This window comes from Myzus persicae, unplaced genomic scaffold (assembly GCF_001856785.1).
Source record: "Myzus persicae strain clone G006 unplaced genomic scaffold, MPER_G0061.0, whole genome shotgun sequence".
In the NCBI taxonomy this organism is placed as follows: Eukaryota; Metazoa; Arthropoda; class Insecta; order Hemiptera; family Aphididae; genus Myzus; species Myzus persicae.
This window is the reverse complement of record NW_019102844.1, coordinates 20,612-32,988: the sequence shown is the minus strand read 5'-3', so window position 1 is coordinate 32,988 and position 12,377 is coordinate 20,612. Positions and strand designations below refer to the sequence as shown.

Here is a 12,377-nt window from a genome sequence, read left to right as displayed (position 1 = left end):
CCAAACAATTTAGTCGATTTTAGATTATACAATTATACTCGTTTTATACGAGTTTTATTTTCGAATTTGAATATTATGCACAAATAATAAAAATACTATTTTACACATGACGGCTGCAGTGTGGTAGTTATTGTATTCATGAAACATTGATATCTGTGAAAATACGTAATATGAAATTAAATACGGTCATCATAGCTTTCGAAGCAATAATAATTTATATATTAATCATTCATATAGACACACTGACACATGATAACTGCAAATACATGATTGCGTAACGATTAAAACATAATTATTATCATACTTGTTCCTCTGTAACAAAAAAAAAAAAACAGTCGTGTGGTGCACGCGTTAGACATTGTAACCGTACAATATAATATATTAATATAATAATATGTGCGTATTGGATCAGCGTTTCACAACCTTTGGATGAACTCGGCTCAATGGGTACACGAATAGATTGATTTGTCCTGACCTTGGAAGGAAAATACGAGAAAAAAGTTTAACATTTATAATAATGAGTGTTTTCGTACATATGCGATGCAAATAATAAAACGCAAATAATGTACCTATACGTTTATCTGCGGAAAAAAAGTCCGTTTTGTTATTTGTGATTGGTAGGTATATGTTATGTAAATAAACTTATGACAAATTTGGTTTTTTTTATTTCTTTTTGCTATTGGTCGTTTAAAACGTCAACAATAAAGGTTAGTGGCTTGGCTTGGCGTGTTGGCTGCTACCAGTCGCGAAATGTGACTGGAAGTAAGTAACGGCCACAGCTACTAGCTGCCGGATGGGTGACCACCCGGGTTCATAGTAGTTAAAAACCTTGCCACGCATACACGTGTATGCTACCTACCGTAAAAATCGTAAAAACAAGCTACCGTACCAACCGTACCCCTGCCTCAGTTCATAACCCCTACTATAACAGCTAATGGCCTTAGTCGCCGGGCTTAAGTTCAATAAAAAAAAATCAAAATAAAAAAACATTAAGGTTATTCGTGTAAATTCTACAAGACGGTTACAGTTTCCTTTACAATAAGGATGATAAATTGATAACGTATAGTCACAGATAATTTTCTTTTTATGTTAAATTTGATTTGACGGTCCGTTTTGACAACGGTAATATTAGTAAAATACATTTACGATTGGAATTTGTATGATGAGAAAGATAAGGGAAGCTTTCATTAATTGCATATAACATATACAAAATACGTATATTATTTTATAGTCACAAAAGCCCGCGATAGAATATTAATTTATAACAATATACAAAAGTTTCATTTTGTACATGTTGTTTCTCCAATGACTCCACTTGTAGGCTTAATAAGCCTGGGGTACATTTTTCTGGGAAGAGGAGGGCATTCTGTGGTAAAATTAAAAATCCAGGAGGTAAAAATCATTGCCCATTGCGCTGCCTCAATTAAATACCCAGAATTAATGTTCGCTTAAATATGTTTGTATTATGATTTTAAATACGTGATTCAATTTTCAAAATAATTGAATTTTTTTTTAACTGTCTAGTTATTATGGACGCATGCTATTTTGATTTTTTTACTATACATTTTCTATAAAAAAAAAATTATAGCTTGATCAAATTCAAAAAAAAAAGTTTTTAGAAGGTTTATGGATACAAGCTTTTCCTTTTATCTTTTTATTGACATTTGAAGTTTGGACGAAATTAGATATTCAAAGAATAACAAAGGACAACGATTTTAGTTATTTTGTTGTTAAGAATTTTACTCGCAGAAACTTGATACTATTTTCGTAGTTAGGTATATATTATAATATTTTATACACACAATGATATTTTCAAACGTAATGTTCTCAGCAAAATGTATTCAACCTACAGCAATACCAATGGTAAAATAAATTATTACTATATCATGAAGTATTCTTTATTAATATAGTTATATTTATTTAAACTGACAGACCGACCGAGGATGGTTTTTCGTTGAATGCGTTGAAACAGCAATCCTTGAATTCAAATTTATCTCATAAATTCAGTGTCGGGTTAGATTAACTATAAGTTACTGTAACAAAATCACTTTTTAAAGTTATTTGATGGTAATTTAATTACGTTTTACTGTAAGTAACTTATTTAAGCAATGAGTTGTTGATGCATCATTGCACAGCACGAAAAACTATTCTGAGCGGAGACGCCGGGTCCTCCTATATGAATTATAAAATTTAATAATTAAAAAAAAAAAGTTAATAAAAACGAAAATATATTATGGCTATTTAAATATCGTGAATTTCTATTAAATTTCTAGTAAACTTTTTTTCTTTATTGTCAGAGGAATGAGAAATTGTGGGAAATCTTCCATTACAATTTCTAATGTGAGCTACGGAAAGAAAAACTCTTATGAATTTCTAACTGAAAACTCTTTTGCAAATTTTCGAGCTTTTATACAGATTACAATAGTTACCGAAGTAAAAAGATTACCCAAATACCTAATTGTTTTGAACTTTTTTGTGGAATCATATTTTATCGAGGTGTTGTATTGAAATACGTTTAGATTTCGGGAAGAGCTTGGCACTCTCGCATAGCTGCAGCCTTCCCCGACTTGTTTATTTGTTTTAGTTTAAACAACTGATTAGCCGTTTTAATTGTAAATAGTAATTAGTGAAACTTCCATAATGCAAATGTGGGTGGCAAAAAAATTAGTATACCTATCATAGTATTAATTGTGTATAATATATTGTAGAGAAATCGGTTAAATAAATTGTGTTCTAATTTGGTTTGGTTCTCAAAAATATTTCGTTAAACAGAAAATGTTGTGGAATGCAAGTTATTTTGTGAAACGATCACTTTCGTAATAATTATGTGTTCAAAATATTTTTTCGGTGATTAAAACGAGTGTCCAAAACGAGCTAAAATATCATGAGACGTTATTATTTCTATATTAATATATAAGCACACACATTATAGCGACCTCGGGGTCGAAACGGCCGTAGAAAACGAACAACGTCCGAAACATAATGATTTAATCATTACAAATTATTAATAATAATACCTATGTGCTCTTTGTTATTAATTATTATTTCCATATCGTTTTCTACGAACAAACTACAAAGTTTAATCGCGCCGTGAAGGCACAGTTATTACTGAATTACCAGATTAATCTGTATTATTGCGATGTCGATCTATTATTATTATTATTATTATTATTACTTCGTATGTTTTCAAAACAAACAGTAATATTATAATTTTGCGCGCTAGATAATTTGATCGGTCAACGTTTCAACAAACAATTATTAACCTGTACGCTGCCTACACAATATATTATTACGATATTGATAATAATAAAATGATACGATATTATTATATAATAATGATATTCTCAGTCTCGCATATCGAAGAATGGATAAAAATAAATCATAAGATGTTAAAATCATTATTGTTCTAACCTTTCTGTAATAGCCTTTTGTAAAACGATCGATTCGGAATAATAATTACCCATTATTGCAGATTACTGAGCTGTTGCAGACTGGCCCGTGTCAGCCTTTCGATACAACACGGTAATAAATAATAATATTATAATATTATAAGGTCACCGTGGAGAACACAAAACGATTGTAAATGTCAAAAACTCTCTGATAACATACAAAATATACGACGTGTAGCTGTGTTATTTATTTTTTTATTATTATTATTATTATTATTACACGCCCGTCGACACGTGTCTCATTTGGAAGCTGATTGTATTGTCTCGACTATGACCCGTCGACACATCGCTTTTCATAACACACGTTCGGCACGCTATTAATTTACTTAAAAAACTAAAAACACTTAAATTAAGCGTAAATTGCATACCGTTTTCATTATTGTTTTATGTAAGTTGCGGCTCGACTGTTTTTTGTTCATATGCAAATTTCGTTGGGTACATTTTTCTCAAGTCAATATTTGTCTTCCATTTTTCAGACTTGGCACTGGCGATACAATGATTTTACTGTTAAATTGAGGTGGTTATAAGAATATTGTTTTCGGTGTGTTCAATAAATGTTGCTGATAATAATATTAAAAAAATTAATAATCTAACAAGTGTAGTCATTAAGCTCACTCTGCGAGCGTGCTAAATTCCCGGTTTCTAAGTGTACTACTGATTATCATATAAACTTTATATTTTTGTACATACTTTTTTAATATTAGATATAGTGGCATAGTGCCTATGAATCTATATTTCTACCAACTCGCGCTTTGATATTTTTAATACTGATTAGTACAAATGAATTTATACTTTGAATAGAACCGTTATTTAACTACCCATGTGTTTCTTGAAATGAAGTATTAAAATATTGATATTTATAAAACACTAAGTAGTTTGGTATATTTTTAGTTTTTTGTTTTAAATAATGAATAATAACAAATATTAAAAATTTAAAAGAAAAACTGAACATCAATAATCGTAACTGTATTTTAAATATACTGGTATCTATCTGGGGGAGGAACAGACGGGCACAAAGATGGGTTTGTAAAGAATTAAGAAACTTCTAAGAAACCTAAAAATTAGTAAATAATAGTGACTGGAAAAAATTGTTTCAATGAACACAAAACGATTCGAAATGTCAAACACTTCTCTAAAAAATAATATAATATGTATTTTTATTATGTAAATTATATACTTTGTTTCACGCCCGTCGACACGTATTTTATTTTGATAGGAAATTGATTTGAATGTTTCGACTAAAACCCGTCGCTTTTCATCACAAGTGCAGCAAATATTTATTTGTTTTAAAAGCATATACGTACACGCGGGTCACTGTAAATTGCCTGCCGTTTTAAACTTTTACTAAATGATTCCATTCATACGTTTTTCTGCCTAGTAGGTACATTAAAAATAAAAATACAGTTTACCAGAAAGTCACATTAATTTTTTATGAATACTTGGAATTCAAATCAAACCTTAATCGGTTTTTGATATCTATATCTTGGTTATGATTTTTAAAAAAATGTACACGTTTGAAATTTTCCAAAAAAAAATTAACACTAACAATTTCTATGAGTACGTGACATTTTTTTAAGTGTTACACTTTCTTGGAGTTGTTTATAGACATTTGAAATTTTTGTCTCTTGCATTGTCGGCAAAAAAATTTCCGATCGGTCAAAAAGTTTGAAATTTTCATACAAGTTTCCTCATATTATGTTGTTCTCGTAACTGTACATAATTTTTAAGGATATTATATAGTCACGATTTTTGGAAACGATTTTGTTGTTAAAAATGTATAAAATGTTCAATTCATTATTTATTCAATGCGTATAAGAAATATTAACTATTATAAATTATATAATAAATACAATGTTTCGGCAAAAACAAAATCAACCTACTGTAGCAATTACTAATAGTAGTAATAAAAATTACTTTAAAATAGCAATATCAAAAGTCATACCTATCATCGTGAGAATATATTTTACAATATTGTACTCGTCAAAAGCTGGCAGACATCTAGGCCCAGAATAGTACCTTTGGTTGGTGTTGGTATACCCGCCCTTTGCGCCTTTTCTTTGTTTTGTTTTTGCTGAGTTTTTATCCACCTACTTGCCATAAACAATGTAAAATATTTATGTACAACAGCGATAAACATCATTCATAGACTTTATCTTTAAGTCCTGAGTAGATAAGCATATTATATAATATTCTACGTTATACTGTAGTAGGTAGTCGTAGAAGTTGCAACTTTTAGTAATACATTATAACAATATTTGAATCTAGAATAATAATTATTCTAAAAATATTTATTAAATAATATACAAGTTACCGGCAATATGGAGAATCGGGTATTTTACAAAATACCTAGGAATTATATAAAATGACAAAAATCATTCGGAAATATACATAATACAAGCTTTGCCCAGCCGCCCAGGTATTATGTATAATGCCCATGGTGGAGTAGGAAATATGATAAAAATAAACAAAATTGAGTATCGCCCAATACCGGCGACTTTACTTACAAGTTATAGTTTATCGTGAATGCACTTACCGTGTCCGCGTGTGTACGATTTGGTGCAATGAAGATTGAAATTCTGAAGTTCTGAAGCAGTGATACGCCAGAAGTCAGTTCACTATATTATGTCAAAAAAGCTTGCAAATTTACAATGTTCCAACTGCAGGCACAAAAGTATAAAAAAACAGTCGCAAAGGAACAGTCGACAGGAACTAGCCAATGATTTTTAAAATGTGTTTGTATGATCAAGTATCAAAATAAAAAGTGCGTATGCCTTAAAAATAATGTTTTTTGGCCCTTCAAAATGCCATTTTTCTACAACATGTAGTAATAAGTTGATAGTAGTAAGTAAAATGTATAAATAATAGTACTTAATATAACAATAATATTAATATTGCAATACCTATGATATTATGATAAATTGTTTTTTTACTTTGCCAAAAAAAAAGTGGTATTTTACATAACGCCTAGGTATTTCATAAAATACCTAGCTAGGTCATATATAAAATAATATTGAAAATCATATGTTTTATTTACATTACCTAAAATGGGTCGGCAATATACATAATGCCTAGGTATTTTTCAAAATACCTCAATTATTCATATTGCCGGTGACATACACAATTATATTAAACGAATTTCGTTTGCCTGCTCTGGAAAGATTTGTGTGATTTCGACTTATACTTTTTTGAATCGAAATTTTACTTCTGATCTTTCTGGTATTGATTTTTTTGATTTTTTTTTCTTTGGAATCTGTTGAGTCGATGATGATAAAAAAAATTATCGTATGATTGTACGACACATATTTTCTTTAATTTTCGAACCATCCCAACAATTTAGATATCACGTTTTTAACCATGCAATTAAATGTATGCGGTTCCAATACCTATGCCAAAAGTGTGCGGTTTTGTACTGCACTCAATCACTGTACCTATTTCATATTGTGTAGTTGTTAAGGACAACGAGTCTTATAACCTGTGTTCGTTGCCCATTATCAGGGCAGTCCCGAAGCGAGGTTCTCGGGGGTGTCCCCCCAAGCGTACGATATCCATATTATGTCAGTTGGCACATTGATACATCAAGTATTCGAGTTGGCACTCAATTTTTTTCACAGTTTTCAAATAATTTTGTAAATACTACCAAGTAAAAATATTTCATAATAATGTGAAGGAATATGAGTTGATTTTCCGATTGCCAACTGTCCAACACAAACCTAACCTACTAAAATAATATTTAAGTAGGTACCTAACAGTGTACATATTATATTATATTATAACAGTGTACACATTTTCCTAAACATTCGCACAATCATTGAATTATTTTAATAATACTGTTATGATAGCCGACGAGAAACTGTTGTGCGCTGACGACTGTAATTTCTATTTATTGAAGTGATGGGTACATTTTATGTAGACTCGTCTCGCCCGGACAGGCCGACTAAGTGAAAAGATTCTAAAAATTGTTTCACTTATATTATATTATTATAGTGTCAGTATTGACAGTATTTACGGTTTAATTAATATTTTCATTGAAAAAATTCTATTCTAATTATAAACTAGTAAATATGTGATGAAAAAATGTACAAAAAAAAAAAAAAAAATAGTAAAATAAAAATATTTGATATTTTGTAACATGGTGTAAAATATGTCTACCATGCATGTAGGTAGGAGGTAGTCGTCGAGCGACGAGGGGCAAAATTGTTTTGAGTTGGCACATGATGCATCTCATTATCCGATAATTTAAGGTACCTATTGCAGATGCGGTGAAATAAAAAAATAAATAAATGAAAAACCTTTTTACGTCTCTTCATATAATATGTACATCGAATCTAGGACAAAATATCCAAGGAAAAAATATCCTGTACTAAAATATCCAAGTCAAAATATCCAAGGTTAAAATATCCAGGGATAAAATAATCAATACATGGGACAAAATATCCAAATAAAAAAAAATCATAAAAATGTATTATTAATAGTCATATAATTTTTTTAATTTAAATTCATTATATTGTTGTTTTTTGAATCACGTTTTAATATCATTTATTATCAATAATACTTTATAATACAGTAATAAAATAATAATAAAAATAATATGTTGCGTTATATATAATAATTATATCTTTAGTTATGGGAATTGTGTATTACACTATATCATCTAAAAGTTTTTAATAATATTTAAAAAAAATTGTTTAAAAAGAGGTAATAAATTATCGTATTATATTTGCTATTGCAATTAAAAAAATATCTAATTCTTTCTCACCATTAATATATTCAAGACAAAGGAGCTTAAGTTTTATTATTTTTTTTACTATTATTATCTTATTACTATATTACAAAGTATTATCAATGTTAAATGTGATTTAAAAATGAACAATGTATCTAAAGAAAAAAAGGAGGGAAAAATATTTTTTTTTATTTGGATATTTTGTCCTGTATATTGATTATTTTATCCCTGGATATTTTATCCGTTGGATATTTTAACCTTGGATATTTTGACTTGGATATTTTAGTACAGGATATTTTTTCCTTGGATATTTTGTCCCAATACCATGTACATCAGGTGTATGATTTTTTTTTGCATTTACGACGGCAGATTAGAACCCGAAACGATTATGAAAATGTAATATTATTCAACTGTCTGTCAACATTTATTGTACCCAATACAACGATACGATCGCAATTATCCGCTAAATTCGAATTGATAAAAGTCGCGCAAAACGACGCGCGTCGCGATTGTATTTCGCATCGGTCGGCCCGTGACGTCGCGGGAACGTTGTAGGAACGGTGCAGAGACGGTGCACGAACACTGTGGCGGTGCCCGATCGGAACACGCGTACCAGGAGCGTATGCCGCGGTCGCGACGGCCGCCGAAAACGCCGGGCACGACCAAATGCCGCCGCCGCCGCCGCCGCCGCCGACATCGGAAAACGGTAGCGACCGGTGCGTGCGACCCTGGTACGCGGAGCTCGTAACGTATACCCAGCGTATACCCGGAAAGCACTTCTCCGCTGTTTTCCCCAAACGAGTAGTTCCCCGCAAAATGTCGACGTGTAGACTGTAGACTCACGTGTCTTTCTTCGTCTTTCCACTTGAAATCATTGTTTTCGATCACTTTTTTTTTTTCAAACACTTTTTATTCACAGACGTCCTCGATTTTTTCCGGTACTCGGCCGGTAATCGGTTTTGGATTATTTTTCTGACGGGTTTTTTTTGTTTTTAGAGGACACCCGCAGCACGACCTCCGCCCGACGAAATGTGTACGAAAACATGGCGAAAACTGCTTCACGCGTTTAAGAACCACTCGGGAGCAACCAAATTTTCACGCCACAAAGAGGAGAACATCAACCGCGCAGCGTTGTTTGCGATTTCTCAAAACCAAAAAAACGGCCATTCGGGTAGGAAAAACTCGAAAAGAATAAACCGACGAAAACCGTTTTTCTTTTCGCGGTCTGGAGAGATCAAAAACAACGTCGCGCGGCCAATGTTCTCCCCTTTTCAGCGTGAAAATTTGGTTAGGCCCGTGCGACGCGAAACACTTTTTGGTATTTTACACACGTATTGCGAGACGACTACAGCCACCCCGGAAAGATCATTTTCAACCTTAAAAAGATTGAAAACTTATCCGAGATCGACAACGAATGAAGTGATGTATTTAATTAAGAAATATTTATTTTTAAAGTTATAACATTATACTATATATTTTGTGATTTGTTTTGTATTTAGGATAGGCTAAATGGACTGGCATTGATGTCTGTTCATCGGGACATACCCATCGACGTGGATGCAATTTTTGATGAAATGGCCCTTACCCCTAGGAAATTAGATTTTGTTTTGTGATCATGATGTTTTATCACAATAGTCTATAAGTTCTTATATGTTTTTTTTTTATACCACTTAAAATATAAATTTTAAATTGTTGTAATCCCGAAAAACTGACTAAGTGTGTCAGCAATTTATTCGTCGACTAGTAAACTGCTTACATAATTTGTTTGTTAATATCATGGTTTTATTATCATTAGAAAGTATATGATAAAAATATTATATACCTATAAAATAAAATACCTGATTAAAAACTCAAAAATTGTAAACGGTCTTACAAATATGGTATATGTATTTAATAAAGAGTAATTTAGGGGGCGGGGGGCAAAGCCTTCCACAGCTTCGTATTTTGAAAATTATCTGGACCCTCCCCTTGACAAATTCCTAAATACGCCACTGGTGAGACGGAGACATACACGATATTGTGTGCGGGTATAGCGTATGGTGACCGTGCTTCCTGTTTTTTTTAATTGAATTAAACAGGAAGCATTTAGTCTTGTTTTTACGCGACCGTCCAATTTAAATGCTGTTTTTCACCATTTTTTCACGAAAAAGTGATTTTGGCGATTGAAATCGTTAAAAATGTCATCGATGATAATCTGCTCCATATACTCTGTCCGCAACGGCCGACGGGGCATTTATATGAAGAGCGAATACCTATTCTGCAGTTTAATATTTATTATTTATTCAAATTTACCGTATATATACAATACATATAGTAGTGTATACTCCCTTTTTATTATTATAATACATACATGTTATGTATATGAGTTTCATGTTTTGACGACAATCAATACATTTTTTTTTCTAATTGCATAAGTGTCCTTTTTTTTAAACACGGTCACCCTAGTGTTGCGTAACCTCGAGGAGCTACTGCATTTTTCCCTATGGTGAGATCTGGAAAAAAAACAAACCTTGCAAAGTGCAGTTTCTTCGCATAAAGTATATCCATATTCGGTACACGTCAGCCTCTGTCTGAAATCACGTTACGCTACATAATATAACTGCAGAGCCTGAAGTCGATGTTAAAAATTGTTAAAAATAATTTAAGAAATCAAAAATGATATCGAAATTGAAATTTTTTATGATCAATAAAATGCATACCATGAAATTGAAAAAGATTTTAATCAATAATTTATACCGGAATACCTATAATAATCGTTTTGTAATTTTTAGTTTTTAAATTTGAAAAAAAAAAGTGATTTGAATTCGAAATTCGAAAATAACTGCTGATATTATTTGTCAATGTTTACGGCATATGCAGGACATTAGGTAATAAGAAATACCATAGGAAATACCTATAATGTTTTGTTTTCATAGCCTCTTTATTCACTGCAGCCTCGAGCAACCAGTACAGTTTCTTAGTTATTGAAAAGTCGTTGATTACTGATTATGCTATTTTATACAGTATAGGTACATAAGTTTATTAAATCTTATAAAAACTTTTGGAAAAAAATGTAATACCTACCTAATATACTATTTTTGTTTAGATAGATATTCCTAATTCGGGTACTTGAAATGCACATATTCTTGTATTCTGCTCTTGAAGATCGAGTCCGTCAACCCTGTTTGACATCTCAAATACAATTTTATTTTTACTTTACTTTCCGAATCCTAAGAAAATTTTTTTAGCTTTTAAGTTGGTGAAAAAAATCCGCACAACTTGTAAAAGTTAACTATTTTTTTTTTTTTTTGCCACAATTTTTGTTGAAATTGAAATTGAACATAAGTATGCCCAGAATAATTAGTATAATCATTAAATCATATTTTATAGTTATACATATAAGATTGCACACATCACTGTAAACAGTAAACGGTAAACGGTAAACAATTAATACTCAATAGGTATATTATATGACATAATATTTCGTTTACGGGTGAGCTGACTACCAAGTCTGGTCGTACACGTAGGTACTTATAAGTAAAGACCGGATTTTGCATAAAATGCATGTTGCTGTTTTCAACATTATATACATGCGGTCAATGAGTGTCCACAAATCATTACTCGATTGACTAAATATTAAAATTGTATAGTGCATATTTTTGCATATTCTGACGTTAGTGCATGTTCCGCATATTTTTTCATATTTTAACAAAAAACCGTACAAATATAGGTACACCCAACGATCTAAAAAGGTAATGAGCAAAAAAAAAAAAAAACAGATTATAGTTACGTTTATATAATATTAATATCAAACATTTTACATCTCAAAGAATATTCGGACGCTAAAAATAGGTTAGGTTATTGTGTTTCCAATTAACATACTACATTAAATTGTTCGTACTTTTTTCCTATTTATATCAGTACATCACCAATGTACTACTACTATTTAATTTTAATAAAATATTTTTTGCGATGTACCAATGACTAAAAATCAAATTACAATTTAACAAATATTACATACTGTATTAGGTACATATTTGTTATATTATACATCTTACCTTTTGTCAATGAAAATTTTAATAAAACTAATGAATAATTATCACTGCCAATTAAAATGAAAATATATAAAATGTAATAAAAATTGAAATTTTATTTTGCATGTTTTACATCTTCTTCTTGCATATTATTTTGACTTTTTTTAGTGCATGTTTGCATGCATATTTTAAAAT

The 12,377-nt window shown here is 30.8% G+C and overlaps 1 protein-coding gene across 4 annotated transcripts in view; it reads left to right on the top strand.

Moving 5' to 3' along the window:
• LOC111033225 overlaps nt 1-9,938 on the top strand; it is a 10,803-nt gene extending 865 nt beyond the window's left edge. Inside the window, exons 1-3 of one of the 4 annotated variants that reach the window (XM_022313870.1) lie at nt 332-617; nt 9,166-9,588; nt 9,669-9,938. In XM_022313870.1, the coding sequence (XP_022169562.1) occupies nt 9,199-9,588; nt 9,669-9,782 (504 nt within the window). In that variant the 5' untranslated portion in view covers nt 332-617; nt 9,166-9,198 and the 3' untranslated portion in view covers nt 9,783-9,938. Of the gene's footprint in view, nt 1-331; nt 618-5,849; nt 6,211-9,165; nt 9,594-9,668 lie in introns of those variants that run through there. The other 3 variants (XM_022313871.1, XR_002604385.1, XM_022313869.1) reach the window with 3 other exon arrangements.
• The last annotated feature ends 2,439 nt before the right edge of the window (nt 9,939-12,377 follow it).